General features: G+C 35.7%; 1 protein-coding gene across 4 annotated transcripts in view; it reads right to left on the reverse strand.

The window, feature by feature from the left end:
* The window catches only part of ANGPT1 (angiopoietin 1), a 253,373-nt gene that overhangs the window by 20,731 nt on the left and 220,445 nt on the right, over nt 1-12,197 (reverse strand). The window contains exon 8 of one of the 4 annotated variants that reach the window (XM_008569704.1): nt 8,987-9,070. The exons of the other annotated variants lie outside the window; for them this stretch is intronic. Within the exon in view, the coding sequence (XP_008567926.1) occupies nt 9,016-9,070 (55 nt within the window). The 3' untranslated portion in view covers nt 8,987-9,015. Of the gene's footprint in view, nt 1-8,986; nt 9,071-12,197 lie in introns of those variants that run through there. 4 annotated transcript variants of the gene reach the window in all.

Consider the following 12,197-nt stretch of genomic DNA (forward strand, 5'->3'; position numbering starts at 1 on the left):
GCAAAATTTTGTGTTTCTTCATTATTCTGGGGAGAAGGTCCATAGTTCCATCAAAAAACATTTTTTTTTCCTTTTTGTCTTTTTTACTGATTGGTAAGGGGATCGCAACCCTCGGTGTTGCGCCCGCACCACACTCAGCCAGTGAGCGGGAACCAGTCTCCACATGGGATCCGAACCCTCGGCGGGAGTGCCGCCGCGCTCCCAAGTGGCGCACTCTCCAGTGCGCCACCAGGTCAGCCCGTTCCATCAAAATTTTTAAGAGTCCATGATTCCTTGACCAAAACCAAACCAAACAGACACGCTAATACATACTTCAGCTGAAGCTTTTAAGCCAACTATCCCATGTTTGCTTCTTCCTCCTAAACTATTAGCCTCTCACAAGCTGCAGCAAGCATAGTGTCTCCTTTCAGCATTACTATCATGTTATTTCTTCATCCACATCACCTTGGTGTAGTTGTTAGGAATGAGATATCTAGGTCCTATCCCAGGATAAGAATTTCAAGATGTGAGACTCAGAAATAAACACTTTAAGCAAATACCCTAGTCAACTATATGCATATTCAAGTTTGGAAACAACTGGCATATTGCCAGGAAAATAATAGTAACATGATAATGTTTGGGGGATAAGAATTTCAAGATGTGAGACTCAGAAATAAACACTTTAAGCAAATACCCTAGTCAACTATATGCACATTCAAGTTTGGAAACAACTGGCATATTGCCAGGAAAATAATAGTAACATGATAATGTTTGGTGATTGGCAGGCTGGATGAATGAATGAATACAGACTCTGATTTCAAAAGAACTACAATAACTTTTAAGAGAGTAATTTTAGTAAAGTTATGTAGATGAAAACAAAACCATATCCAGTTAAAAGAGAAATGAACAATGTATGCTGTATCTCTACTTTATAAATATTTTATTTTATTTGCTTGGTATGATGCAATATGGAAATTCTTGCATATCATTTTTAAAGACAAAAAACTAGAAGAGCCTGAAATCGAATAATCAGGGAAATGGATCTCATCTAAGCTATAATTCAAGAAACTAAAGGACATAGTCCTTTATTAAAAATCTTACATGGAAAATGTCATATGCTGACATTCTACACCCTAAGCCTCTGAGGGAATGTGGATTTTGACTTGGCCTCTGAATTTCTGCATCTAGGTCAATAATTGCCATATACTGGTCAGCTGTGTTTATTGAATGCACACACACACACACACACACACACACACACAACCTTTTAGATAGGTCTTTCATATATTTATTAGGAAGTACTTCCTTTCCAGACACATGCCAAGCATTGTAAAGAGGTCCCTGCCCTCCTAGAGGTGAAAGTCTAATTATAGGGAACAACCAATTACATCCCAGTGTGATAAACACTGAGCACAGCGGGAGTTCATAGAAGGATCTCCTTACCCAACCTAAAAAGAAGAGCTTTACAGACTGAGCTAAGACTCAAAGGGTAAAGAAAATCAAATCAGGCAAAGAGATGAAACTCTGGAAGGATTGGGGTTGAGTTCTGGGGGGTTTTGTTTCACCCACAGTATCTTGCACATTGTTGTTACTCATACTTAATGAACAGAGTAATCAAAATATTGAGTGTAAAAAAAAGTCCATGTGAGAAAAGGCCATCTTGAAGGGGCTGCCCTCAGAGGCGATCATTGGTTACCTGTCCTGAGTCTTCCATATGGTGCTGGTTGTCTGGTCCTCCTTTACTCTTCGTATTACCCCTTTAGACTTGAAGCTTGAACAACACCTAACCGCTTGTAGTTTCCTAACAAAACAGGCTGAACCTCCCTTCTGAGCCCTTGCATATGCTGTTCTCTCTTTTACTTGCTAAGCCTAAACTATTCCTCAGATAATTCTAATTTACCATTTTTATATCGACTCAGGACACTCATTAGAAGCCTTTCTAACCTTTCAAAATTAGCTTGGACTCTTTATCCATGCCATATTTGTCTTTATTAGTGAACTGGCTGTATTTATGGCATTGTAATTGCTTGACGTATAGTATCCACCCCCTTCTCTCTTCCCCTCCCATATGTGTATGCAACCACACGTGAGCACACTTAAACAAAACCGTACTGAAATCTGCGTGGCCATTTTACCCCAGGATAGCACATAATAGATACATAACAAATAGTTCATTCATTGAAGATACAGCCTTCATTTTTTGTGGAGATGAACAGCAGTGGATCACACGACATCTCCTAAAACTGTTTGCTGGAGGCAGTGCTAGTTGGTTCTAGCAATATTTGTCAACCTATAAGTTTCTAGGTCAGCAGTTATCTGAGTCCTGACATTACTTATTCTGTAACAGGAATCTTCTGGGAATCCTTAAACCTAATAGCATTGGGACATTTGTTTTTATCAGCTTGGAAAAAATCCCAGAGTATAGAAACTGACATTAATGTGCATTAAAGTCAAGACATTTTCCTGACACTTAGAAGACCTGAAGAAGGTCCAAAGTGACTTCATAAGACTGTGCCTCTTCCATGCCCCTGAAGACCTAGAAAGCCTTTTTTTCTCTTGATTATTTTATCTCAGTCAAAGAGTATAAATGTAAATCTTGATGATTAAAATGACTTCTCTGTTTTAGGAAGGAACAACAAAAATTACAGTCTAAATAAAAGTAATACATCTCTGAAGCTGAAGAAATTATTTGAAAATACAAATAAAAATACTTAAAACCTTGAATTTGATAACCTATGCTAGAAATTTAAAAGGGTAGAAATTGCCAGGAGATTCCCTATGTATTTTTTTCTACCTTGATCAGTCCAGAAGTGTAAAAATAACTCTCCTCTTAGTATTTCAACACATCTCCTACTGGTTCCAGCCAGGACCATGTAATCCAGACTATCAGAGAAATGAGAAATATTTCACTAAAAACAAAAGTGAAGTGAAACAAGAGTTTTGCAATGCCTACAAAAATTCAGGGCTCAAATTTACATGGGAGGCTCTAGAGAATTCTTTTCAATCCACACAAATTTGTTCTATCCCTGAGACACACACAACATGGGAGTACTTAAATGATCAAAAAAAAAAAAAAAAAAAAAAGTGTGTAATTGGAAAAAATTTAAGCCTTCCCTCTTCATTTTACTTCTGAGGATCTGAGACTTGGAAAAGTGAAGCCAGTTGTCCAAGATCATTCAGAAAAGTAACTGGAGATCCAAGCCTAGAAGGTATGTCTCTGGATTCTCAATACAATGTTTTACACATTACACCAAACTATTTCCCAATAAAGATTGTAGCCGAAAATAAACCTTGTGCAAAAAGCTAGTTAATGGCCAAGTTTTTTCCAAGGTATTTTTTCATGATTTTGGTCCAAAATTCTATTAATCTCTTCATGTGAAATCTTTTCCCCAATCATGAAGACAATACAATATAAATATCCACAAAAATATGCATTATAAATATTATAGTAAGATTTTAATTATAAGTTGTGCATTATAAATTGTTAAACATTATCACTCAGATATAATTAACACAAATTTTCTATTAGTTAAAAGAGGGGCTCATTATAGTTTATGTAATAAAGATTTGCAATTAAATGAAAACCATAAAAAAGTAAGAGAGGAATGAATTTTAGGGAACAAACTGTTCCCAAGATCTGAAAAAAATAATCACATGCAAAATCACTTTCTAATGAAATGGTTCAAGAAAACTATGCCTTTCTAACATTAAGACTAAAAATTTTTTATATAGTTTTCTCTTTATATTTAAAAATATACAACTATATTTATTTCCATTTGTTAAGTCCTACTTTTTAGTTACAATAATGTAATAATACAAAAGTTTTTAAACTGTGCTGTACTAATACAAGGGTACTTCAAAAAGTTCATGGAAAGATTTGTAAAATGACTAGTAAGGGGAGGGCCAAGGAGATATTGTACCATTCTCACACTTCAAAGTAGATCCGCTTTTTATAAATTAGTGTTTTGCACATTATGGTCCTTTGTAAGAATTTTTTTTCAGAGAGTACATATATCATTGCAAAAACAAAAACAAAACCTCTACAAGTGAATTAAGCTTAACCTAACCAATAATGGGACAAATTGACCCTTTGTGCATTTGGATGAGTAGAATGGGAAGAACACAGCAGCATAATCCCGTATTCTTGTCAAAAAGATTTAATCTGAATCTACCAGGAAGAAATAATCAGATAGATCCAGTGAGAGACATTCTGAGAAAAACTGACCTGGAGTCATCAAAAATATTAATGGTGGATGGGTGGTGGACTCTTCAAGAGAAAAGGTGACTAAACAAATATAGCTGCATATGCAACAAAGGAACCTGGATTGGACTCAGAATCCAAATAAATAAATAACTACCGATCAGCAAAGGAAAATTTTGAGAAAGTGGTGGTGACTTCAATATATAATATATAATTATATTTTTTTACTAAATTAACAATAAATTTCTTGGGTGCGATACAAATTCAGTTAAAGAAAATCTAAATATCTTTCATATTTGCATGGCATTTAAGGTTACCAAATGCAAGGTGTGTTTGTATACTCTTACTAAATTAACAATAAATTTCTTGGGTGCGATACAAATTCAGTTAAAGAAAATCTTAATATCTTTCATATTTGCATGGCATTTAAGGTTACCAAATGCAAGGTGTGTTTGTATACTCTTTCTGACTAGAGAATACTCACTCAAAGATAAAAAAACTGAGGCATAAAAGCAATAGGTGTTTTGCCCCCAGGTACAGCTAGATTGTACTTCTGTCAACTTGGTTAATCTAGGAATTCCATTTACCAGAACCCACTTCTTTGTATGGCTCCAAGTCAGATTTGGCCAAAAGTGGACTTGGTGTGAGATCTAGAAGATGGAAATGAAGCAGTGGCCCAACTCTCAGGATGTCATCAGATGTGGTGATGTTCAGAGGCAGAGGTACCTGGCAATTTCCACATTGTCCTTTCCTCACTGACCATCCAGCTTGGCTTCCTGATGCTGGTGATGGCTCCAGACCCATCACAAGATCTTGACTGCACAACCACAGGTAACATAGCTCCAACAAGGCAATGCCTTTCCATACATCTCCCTTTTTGTGGTCCCACATCGATGGCTGGACGTGCTTGGTTTCTCAGATTTCTCTGCAAGCTCTAGCTTATCCACCATGCCAAATTTCAAGCACGTGTTTCAATTTTATTTCCATAATACTCATTATGGCTCTGTCTTCCTGACTGAACACTGAGTGATACAATCATGTTGGTTTTACAGATAGCAAAGCCAGATTTCTTCACAGCCTCCACATCTCTGATTCCTATACCAGAGCCCTTTCCAGTAAACCACAGAATCTCCTTAAACACAATTAGTCTGTTATTTTTTAAGTGTTTGCTGTGGTAGTGATGGTTGTGCATTTGTTTTTTTAACTCTATGTATTGGTACCAGCAAAGCTTTCATGACAAGGAAAAGGTCACTACAATCCTTAAACTAATGGGAACTCAACTATTTATTAGAGAGATCAAAATTTATTTATCAAAGAATTGAAAGGCCATAAAAATAGAAAAGAAATGCACACATAAAAGTTCTGTTCCAGAAAATTTCTGAGCTGCAAGGGGCTTTACAAATACTTTAATTTATAAGGACATAAAAATTGAGAACCAGACAGATGAGATAATGTGCCCACAGACATTTAAATTATTAAAGACAGAAATGGGATTAGAAGAAACATATATTATATCTTAGAATATGTGCTTTAAGTTTATTCAACACCAGAAATTAACTGATGGAGTTCCCTATAATGGAGGATGGCCATATGGTGGGTAGTTATGGAACCAAAGTTCATATTCTGACGCCTGTTCATATCAGTGCCTGTGACCTTGTGCAAATTACTATGTCCTAGTTTTCTCAGGTAAAACAAGGCAATCTGAAGCATAGTGTGTACACATCGAATATTAATCAACTCTTCATTAATAATTTGGCTAATTTGGGTATATATCTTGAATTTTGTTAGAAATGACTCTTATACTCTATGAGTAGAGCTTGAATTGCAGAAGGTTAGAACACATACACACAGTTATTTACTAAATACTTTTTAATGAATTATAATAGAATGTGACTACTGGATAGTTATCCACAGAGTGCTATGGATCAATGGGAGCACAGAGCATCCAAATTGGCCTGAGAATGGTACACATACTCAATGAAATACTATTTAGCCATTAAAAAAAAATGAAATTCTGCCATTGCCAGCAGCATGGGTGAGCTAGGAGAAAATTATGTTGTGATATAAGCCAAGCACAGAAAGAGAAATACCTCATGTCCTCACTCCCATGAAGGAGCTAATAAAGAGAACAAAACAACAACAACAACAAATAATAATAATAATAATAATAAGTTGAACTATTGAAAGGAGAGAGAACTGTAGTTACTAGAGATGGGAAAGGGGAGGGAGAATGGGGACAGCGTGAGGTTGGTTAATGGACACAAAATTACAACTACATAGGACAAATAAGCCCTATTGATGTACAGACAAATCAGGAATCTATAGTTAACAATGTTTTAGTGCAGTTACCAAATGACTAAAAGAGAGGAGATCAAATGTGCACATCACAAGGAAATGACTAAGTTTTGCAATGATGAATATGCTAATTATCCTTAATAGATCATCATACATTGTATACACATATTGAAATATAACTGAACCTCATAAATAAGTACAACCAATATGTTTCAATAAATTTCTTTTTTTAATAAAGAAAAAGAGTGATGCATTTCTCTGGGAAATCAGTGTAGGAAGGTTTAGAGGGGAGTGCTGTTAGATCTGTGGCAGAGGGAAGCAAGCAGGAGTTTGCAAAAGGAGAAGTAGGGCGCCCATGCAGTCACTGTGCAGACCTCTGGTAACCTCAAGCAGAATTGTAGACCTTGAATGGCCTTTTAGAATTAGCCTGAATTGGGGTGAGAGGGCCTTTATACTCTTATATTGACCAGTCATTGGGTGCATTCTGTCTACAGGAAAGAGTAGTGACCTTGGACGATAGGACACTCCTCAGCACAGGCAATGCCTAGAGAAGGGATTTCAGCTGCACGCTGTCAGCCAACAGCATTCTTGGGAGGTGGGAGAAGGAAAGCTTCAGTTCTGAAGGGGGACAATAGGTTGGCACCTCGCAGCATCTACATAGTAGGTAGGTATCAGGACTAGAGAAGGGATTTCAGCTGCACGCTGTCAGCCAACAGCATTCTTGGGAGGTGGGAGAAGGAAAGCTTCCGTTCTGAAGGGGGACAATAGGTTGGCACCTCGCAGCATCTACATAGTAGGTAGGTATCAGGAAAAACTTCCTGGCCTGAAAGAGAATCTTAAAGATGTGAGATGTATCCATGTGACAAGTTGGGTCTATGTGAGTTTAAGGGTAAGGCTATAGCACAAACAAAAGCATTGAGGGTTTAGGGAAATTGTAAGTAGTTATTGGAACATAATTATAATGAGGATGGTATCTGGTTAGGCAAGGTTGGGGAGTGTATGGTAGCAATAACTGGATAAGTAGGTAGTGGCCAAGTCGTGAAGAATCTTAGTGGTAAACTTTAATCTTCAGATATTTGAACACTGTTGAAATACATGAAGGAGGGGAAAGTCTGACTGACTGCCTTTTAGAAAAAGCATCCCAATAATAGTGTGGAAGTTATATTTCAGTGTATCAACACTAGAGCCAGGAAGGCTCTATAATAGTCTGGGTGTTGGATGATGAGGATCTGGATAATACTAACTCTGTAGAGAAAGTATTTAATAATTTCACATTGATTGTGTGTTGTTTCACATGATATGTTTATCATGACACTCTTACATTATTGTTTTTTTCATATTTATATTCTCTTGGGTTCTATAGATTTTATTTTCTATCTGAGAAAATCATTTGGAGTTCCCTTTGAGGATAAAAGGAAAATATGCATATTATGTGCATATTTATGAGCTCATATAGCCATTCATCACACTTACTTTTAATCAACATGTGTCAAAAGCATAAGAATTTTTTTCTTAAATCAGGTTTATACACTATGATCACAGCTACTACAAGAATTTTAAAAATAAAATTTCTAAGAACACTAAAAAAAAAAAACTCTCAGAAAACTTCTGAATTTAATCTAAAAGAGGAAAAATATAAAACAAAAACCTAGCATGAATTCATAGTTTTGAATTTTAGTTGGCATTTAGTTCAATTTGATCAGGTCAAGCAGCCAAAACCACGGTGTCCTCATCTTTAAAATGTGTCTCATAATGCCTACCTGAAAAAGTCATTATGAGTGTTAAATGATTAAAAGTGTTCAAAATCATTTTATAGGATGAATTAAAAAAAAAACAGTCAAGCATAATATTTCATTCATCTTTATAATCATTTATACAAAATTTGGTCCACTTCTTCATTTACAAGTAAGTTCTAAAACAAACAAACAAAACTATACCTTTGGTTACAGCGTTAACTGTTTTGGTATAAGAGCTGATGCCTTTGTTTTGCTCCTCAGGCAGATATCTTGCTATCTTCAATGATCTTCTGAACCTGTGAATACTTTTTTTGCATAATGATTTGAAGGTGCCAGTAGGCCAAGACAATGGCCAAGAGAAGCAGCAAGATATTGAGCCTTGCACATTTTTCTCAAAAAAAAAAAAAAAAAAAAAAAAAAAAGATGGTGAACCACCACCATGCTTGACACAAGAAATTAGTCTGTGAAAATTCCTTCAAGTTCTTTTCATTGGCCATTGAATGGAACCACCAAAACAGCTGCATTATGATAAAATAAGCAATGATCACATTGACAACATGGTGTTCACGTTCTACAAGAACACAGATGATGCCGGCAGCACTCAGCCAGTAGATTAAATGTTACCACCAGAAGTGATGGGGTGAATATTCTTTGATGAAGAAGAGTCATCATAACTGTGTGACTGCTGAAAAGGAAGTCTCTGCACGAAATATTCGACCCAGTTACAGACCATCTATCACCAGAGTCAACCATAAGATCCATTGTGCTTTGCCTGAGAGTCTCCACTGATAATTCAGCTCCTTTCTATTTAGAAGTATTTCTTCTATTTAGAAGTCTTCTTGACTTTAATACCCAAACACTGAAAATCATGTCAAAGGTACCCAAAGATAAGTTTTTATACAGATACATAGTTTGTGACTTCTGATTTATTTTATTCCTTATTAATCTAACCATGCTGTATTCTAAATGAATCCCAAAAGAGTGCTTTGTTATAAAATTATTTAAGACTGTCCTTTAAAAGAAAAAGAAGAAACTATAAACATAAGCTAATCTAGTTGCCACATTGGAATTCCTTATTTAATTTGCCTCCTATGCATTGATGAATGCTGCAAAATGTATGTTATGATATACCATATTCACAAAAGAAATATTATTACAAGTTTTGAGAGGTAGCCAATTGCATTCTTTTGGATACTTACTGTACTGTTTCAATGTGTTAAATGTCTCATTGTAAAGTAAAATTTTGTCTCAAATTCATTATTTTCCTTATTTTTTATTATATCTACTATATGCTTTTATTATATATATTATATGCTATATGTAATAATTTTATTAAATGCTTACATTTTAATCAAATATGCAAATTTCAGAAGCTCTTTTCTTCTACCCACCAGTACCTTAATTATTGGTTTATCATACAGGATTTGAATTCGCCACATTGGAATTCCTTATTTAATTTGCCTCCTATGCAATGATGAATGCTGCAAAATGTATGTTATGATATACCATATTCACAAAAGAAATATTATTACAAGTCTTGAGAGGTAGCCAATTGCATTCTTTTGGATACATACTGTACTGTTTCAATGTGTTAAATGTCTCATTGTAAAGTAAAATTTTGTCTCAAATTCATTATTTTCCTTATTTTTTATTATATCTACTATATGCTTTTATTATATATATTATATGCTATATGTAATAATTTTATTAAATGCTTACATTTTAATCAAATATGCAAATTTCAGAAGCTCTTTTCTTCTACCCACCAGTACCTTAATTATTGGTTTATCATACAGGATTTGAATTCTCCAAGCTTCTGTTCCATTTTCTTTGAAGAGTGAATAGCACCATTTTATAGTGTGCTTATTTTAACCAATCTTTCATCAGAGCAGGCATTATGTTTTAATGAGTTCTAATTTCCCATTTGACGCCAATGTGAATCTTATATTTAATTGCATGAGAAGGTGATGATTGCAAACCTACTTTCTGTTAGGTCCTGGCAGGAGAGAGGACCAGAACCACCCACTTCATTACAGCAGCATGAGAGAACAGATACCACACTGAATCAGATGGGTCAAATGTCCCATATTTAAATCTTTCTCCCTCCTTGGGCAAAATATTGTGGACCTTAGCTTTCTGGTCCTCAGCTTTCTTTCCCATAAAGCAGAAGTCTGGAATTAAATTAAGTTCTTTCTGGCTTTACAATTTTGGTGCTTAGGGTTTACAGTTCTCTCAAGAAAGGAAAAATGGGGATCCCAGATTATGTGCCTTATCCTAGCTGGGAAGATACATTTTGATCACAGATTCATATCACCCATGGGCACTTTCAGAGGAGCTAAGTGCTCCTTCCTCATGCAGATGTGAGGACATTCACACCACACATCCTGAAGCCTACTGCAGATGGCGACAATCTCCCTAAACCTGCCCAAATGTTCTTTGTCCCCCTAACAGTACCCAAGCCTTACACATGTACACACATACCACACATACACACACACAAAATCACCTTTGGAGAACTGGAGACATTTTGGAAAGGAACCAGAGCAAATTCTTCAGGAGCCTAGAAAAAGGCTAGACTAATTATTTGCTGCTCCTATTGTCAGGCTTTCTGACATTAGCCAAGTTTCATATAGTTTCAAGTTTCAGGTAAAAACATTTTCATAAGAGTACCCCTGATGTTTTACAGTGGTTTTTCTTGTTATAAAACTCTCAAAATATTGACCTACTTGGAAACATTTCTTCTTACACTCCATTGCATTTTATAAATGTCTCTTCTTTGGTTTCTTGAGTTGCCATTAAGTACACCCTTGCTCCCCCCATGAGACAATCAACTCTTTAGATCTATTTCGTATCCACTGTTGTGGTGACATCATCATTATTTGTTAAGAAAATGATTATTATGTCTCCAAGGATCCAATTCCATGCATAATCCATTAAAATAAAATGAGTCTTGTCTGTGAAAAAGATGCATATTTAAACCCCTAAAGAATGGTATGTCTTGAAAAGATAAATAAGCAGCACACGAACTAGGTGAAGACAGCTACACAGGTTAGAAGCAAAGCACAAGGCTCTGGTTGCTATCATTGCAATTTGCTTGAAGAAATGTGCCAACACTTTATTGCACACAATTATGTTTCCAAGGTAGAATTATAGTAGCCACAATATTGAGAATTAAAAATCATTGCAACTCTAGTTTACTTATGAAACTGAGGCACACACAATTAAGGATGCTATGGGCCAAGTACAGCATTAATAAGAAGTGAAATAAAAGTAACCAAAATATTTTCTCTGGTCTCCATGAATGCCAGCCATTTTTTTAGTGACCTAGTTAGTAATAAAGCTTGACTGTAAAATCTTTAAGAATAGAGACCTCATCACTGACCACTGAATCACCAGCGCCTAATAGACTTCCTGAGCGTAGAAGTAACACAGTGTTTGTGGAATAAATTTACTGCATCATTATTTTCTTAGCCATATTTTTTTCTATTGTACAAGCTGCTCATTAAAAAAATCAGAAACATTTACAGTTGAGTGTATAATTGGTCTACTTTTGCAACTACAATGATGTATATATTGATGCAATTATTTGGATTTATTTTTGCCCTTACATTATTTACCAACCAAACAAAAAACATCTAAATTATGCCTCATCTATCTTATGTAAATCATTCAAAACCATAAAATTTTACTCTTGTCACCTTCATGATAATTTTTAAAAAATAATAATTTAAGAAAGGTAAATAAAGAAAATAGAACCAGAAATTATTTTGGTAGAAGGGAGCATTTGAGTCATTTCCATTATCAGTTTATTTATTTATTTTTCCTTTTTGTCTTTTTTACTGACCAGTAACGGGATCGCAACCCTCGGTGTCGCGCCCGTACCGGGGACCAGCAATGGGATCGCAACCCTCGGCGCTGCGCCCGCACCGCGCTCAGCCAGTGAGCGGGAACCGGTCTCCACATGGGATCTGAACCCTTGGCGGGAG

The sequence above is a fragment of the Galeopterus variegatus genome, unplaced genomic scaffold, assembly GCF_000696425.1.
Source record: "Galeopterus variegatus unplaced genomic scaffold, G_variegatus-3.0.2 Scaffold28, whole genome shotgun sequence".
Lineage (NCBI taxonomy): Eukaryota > Metazoa > Chordata > Mammalia > Dermoptera > Cynocephalidae > Galeopterus > Galeopterus variegatus.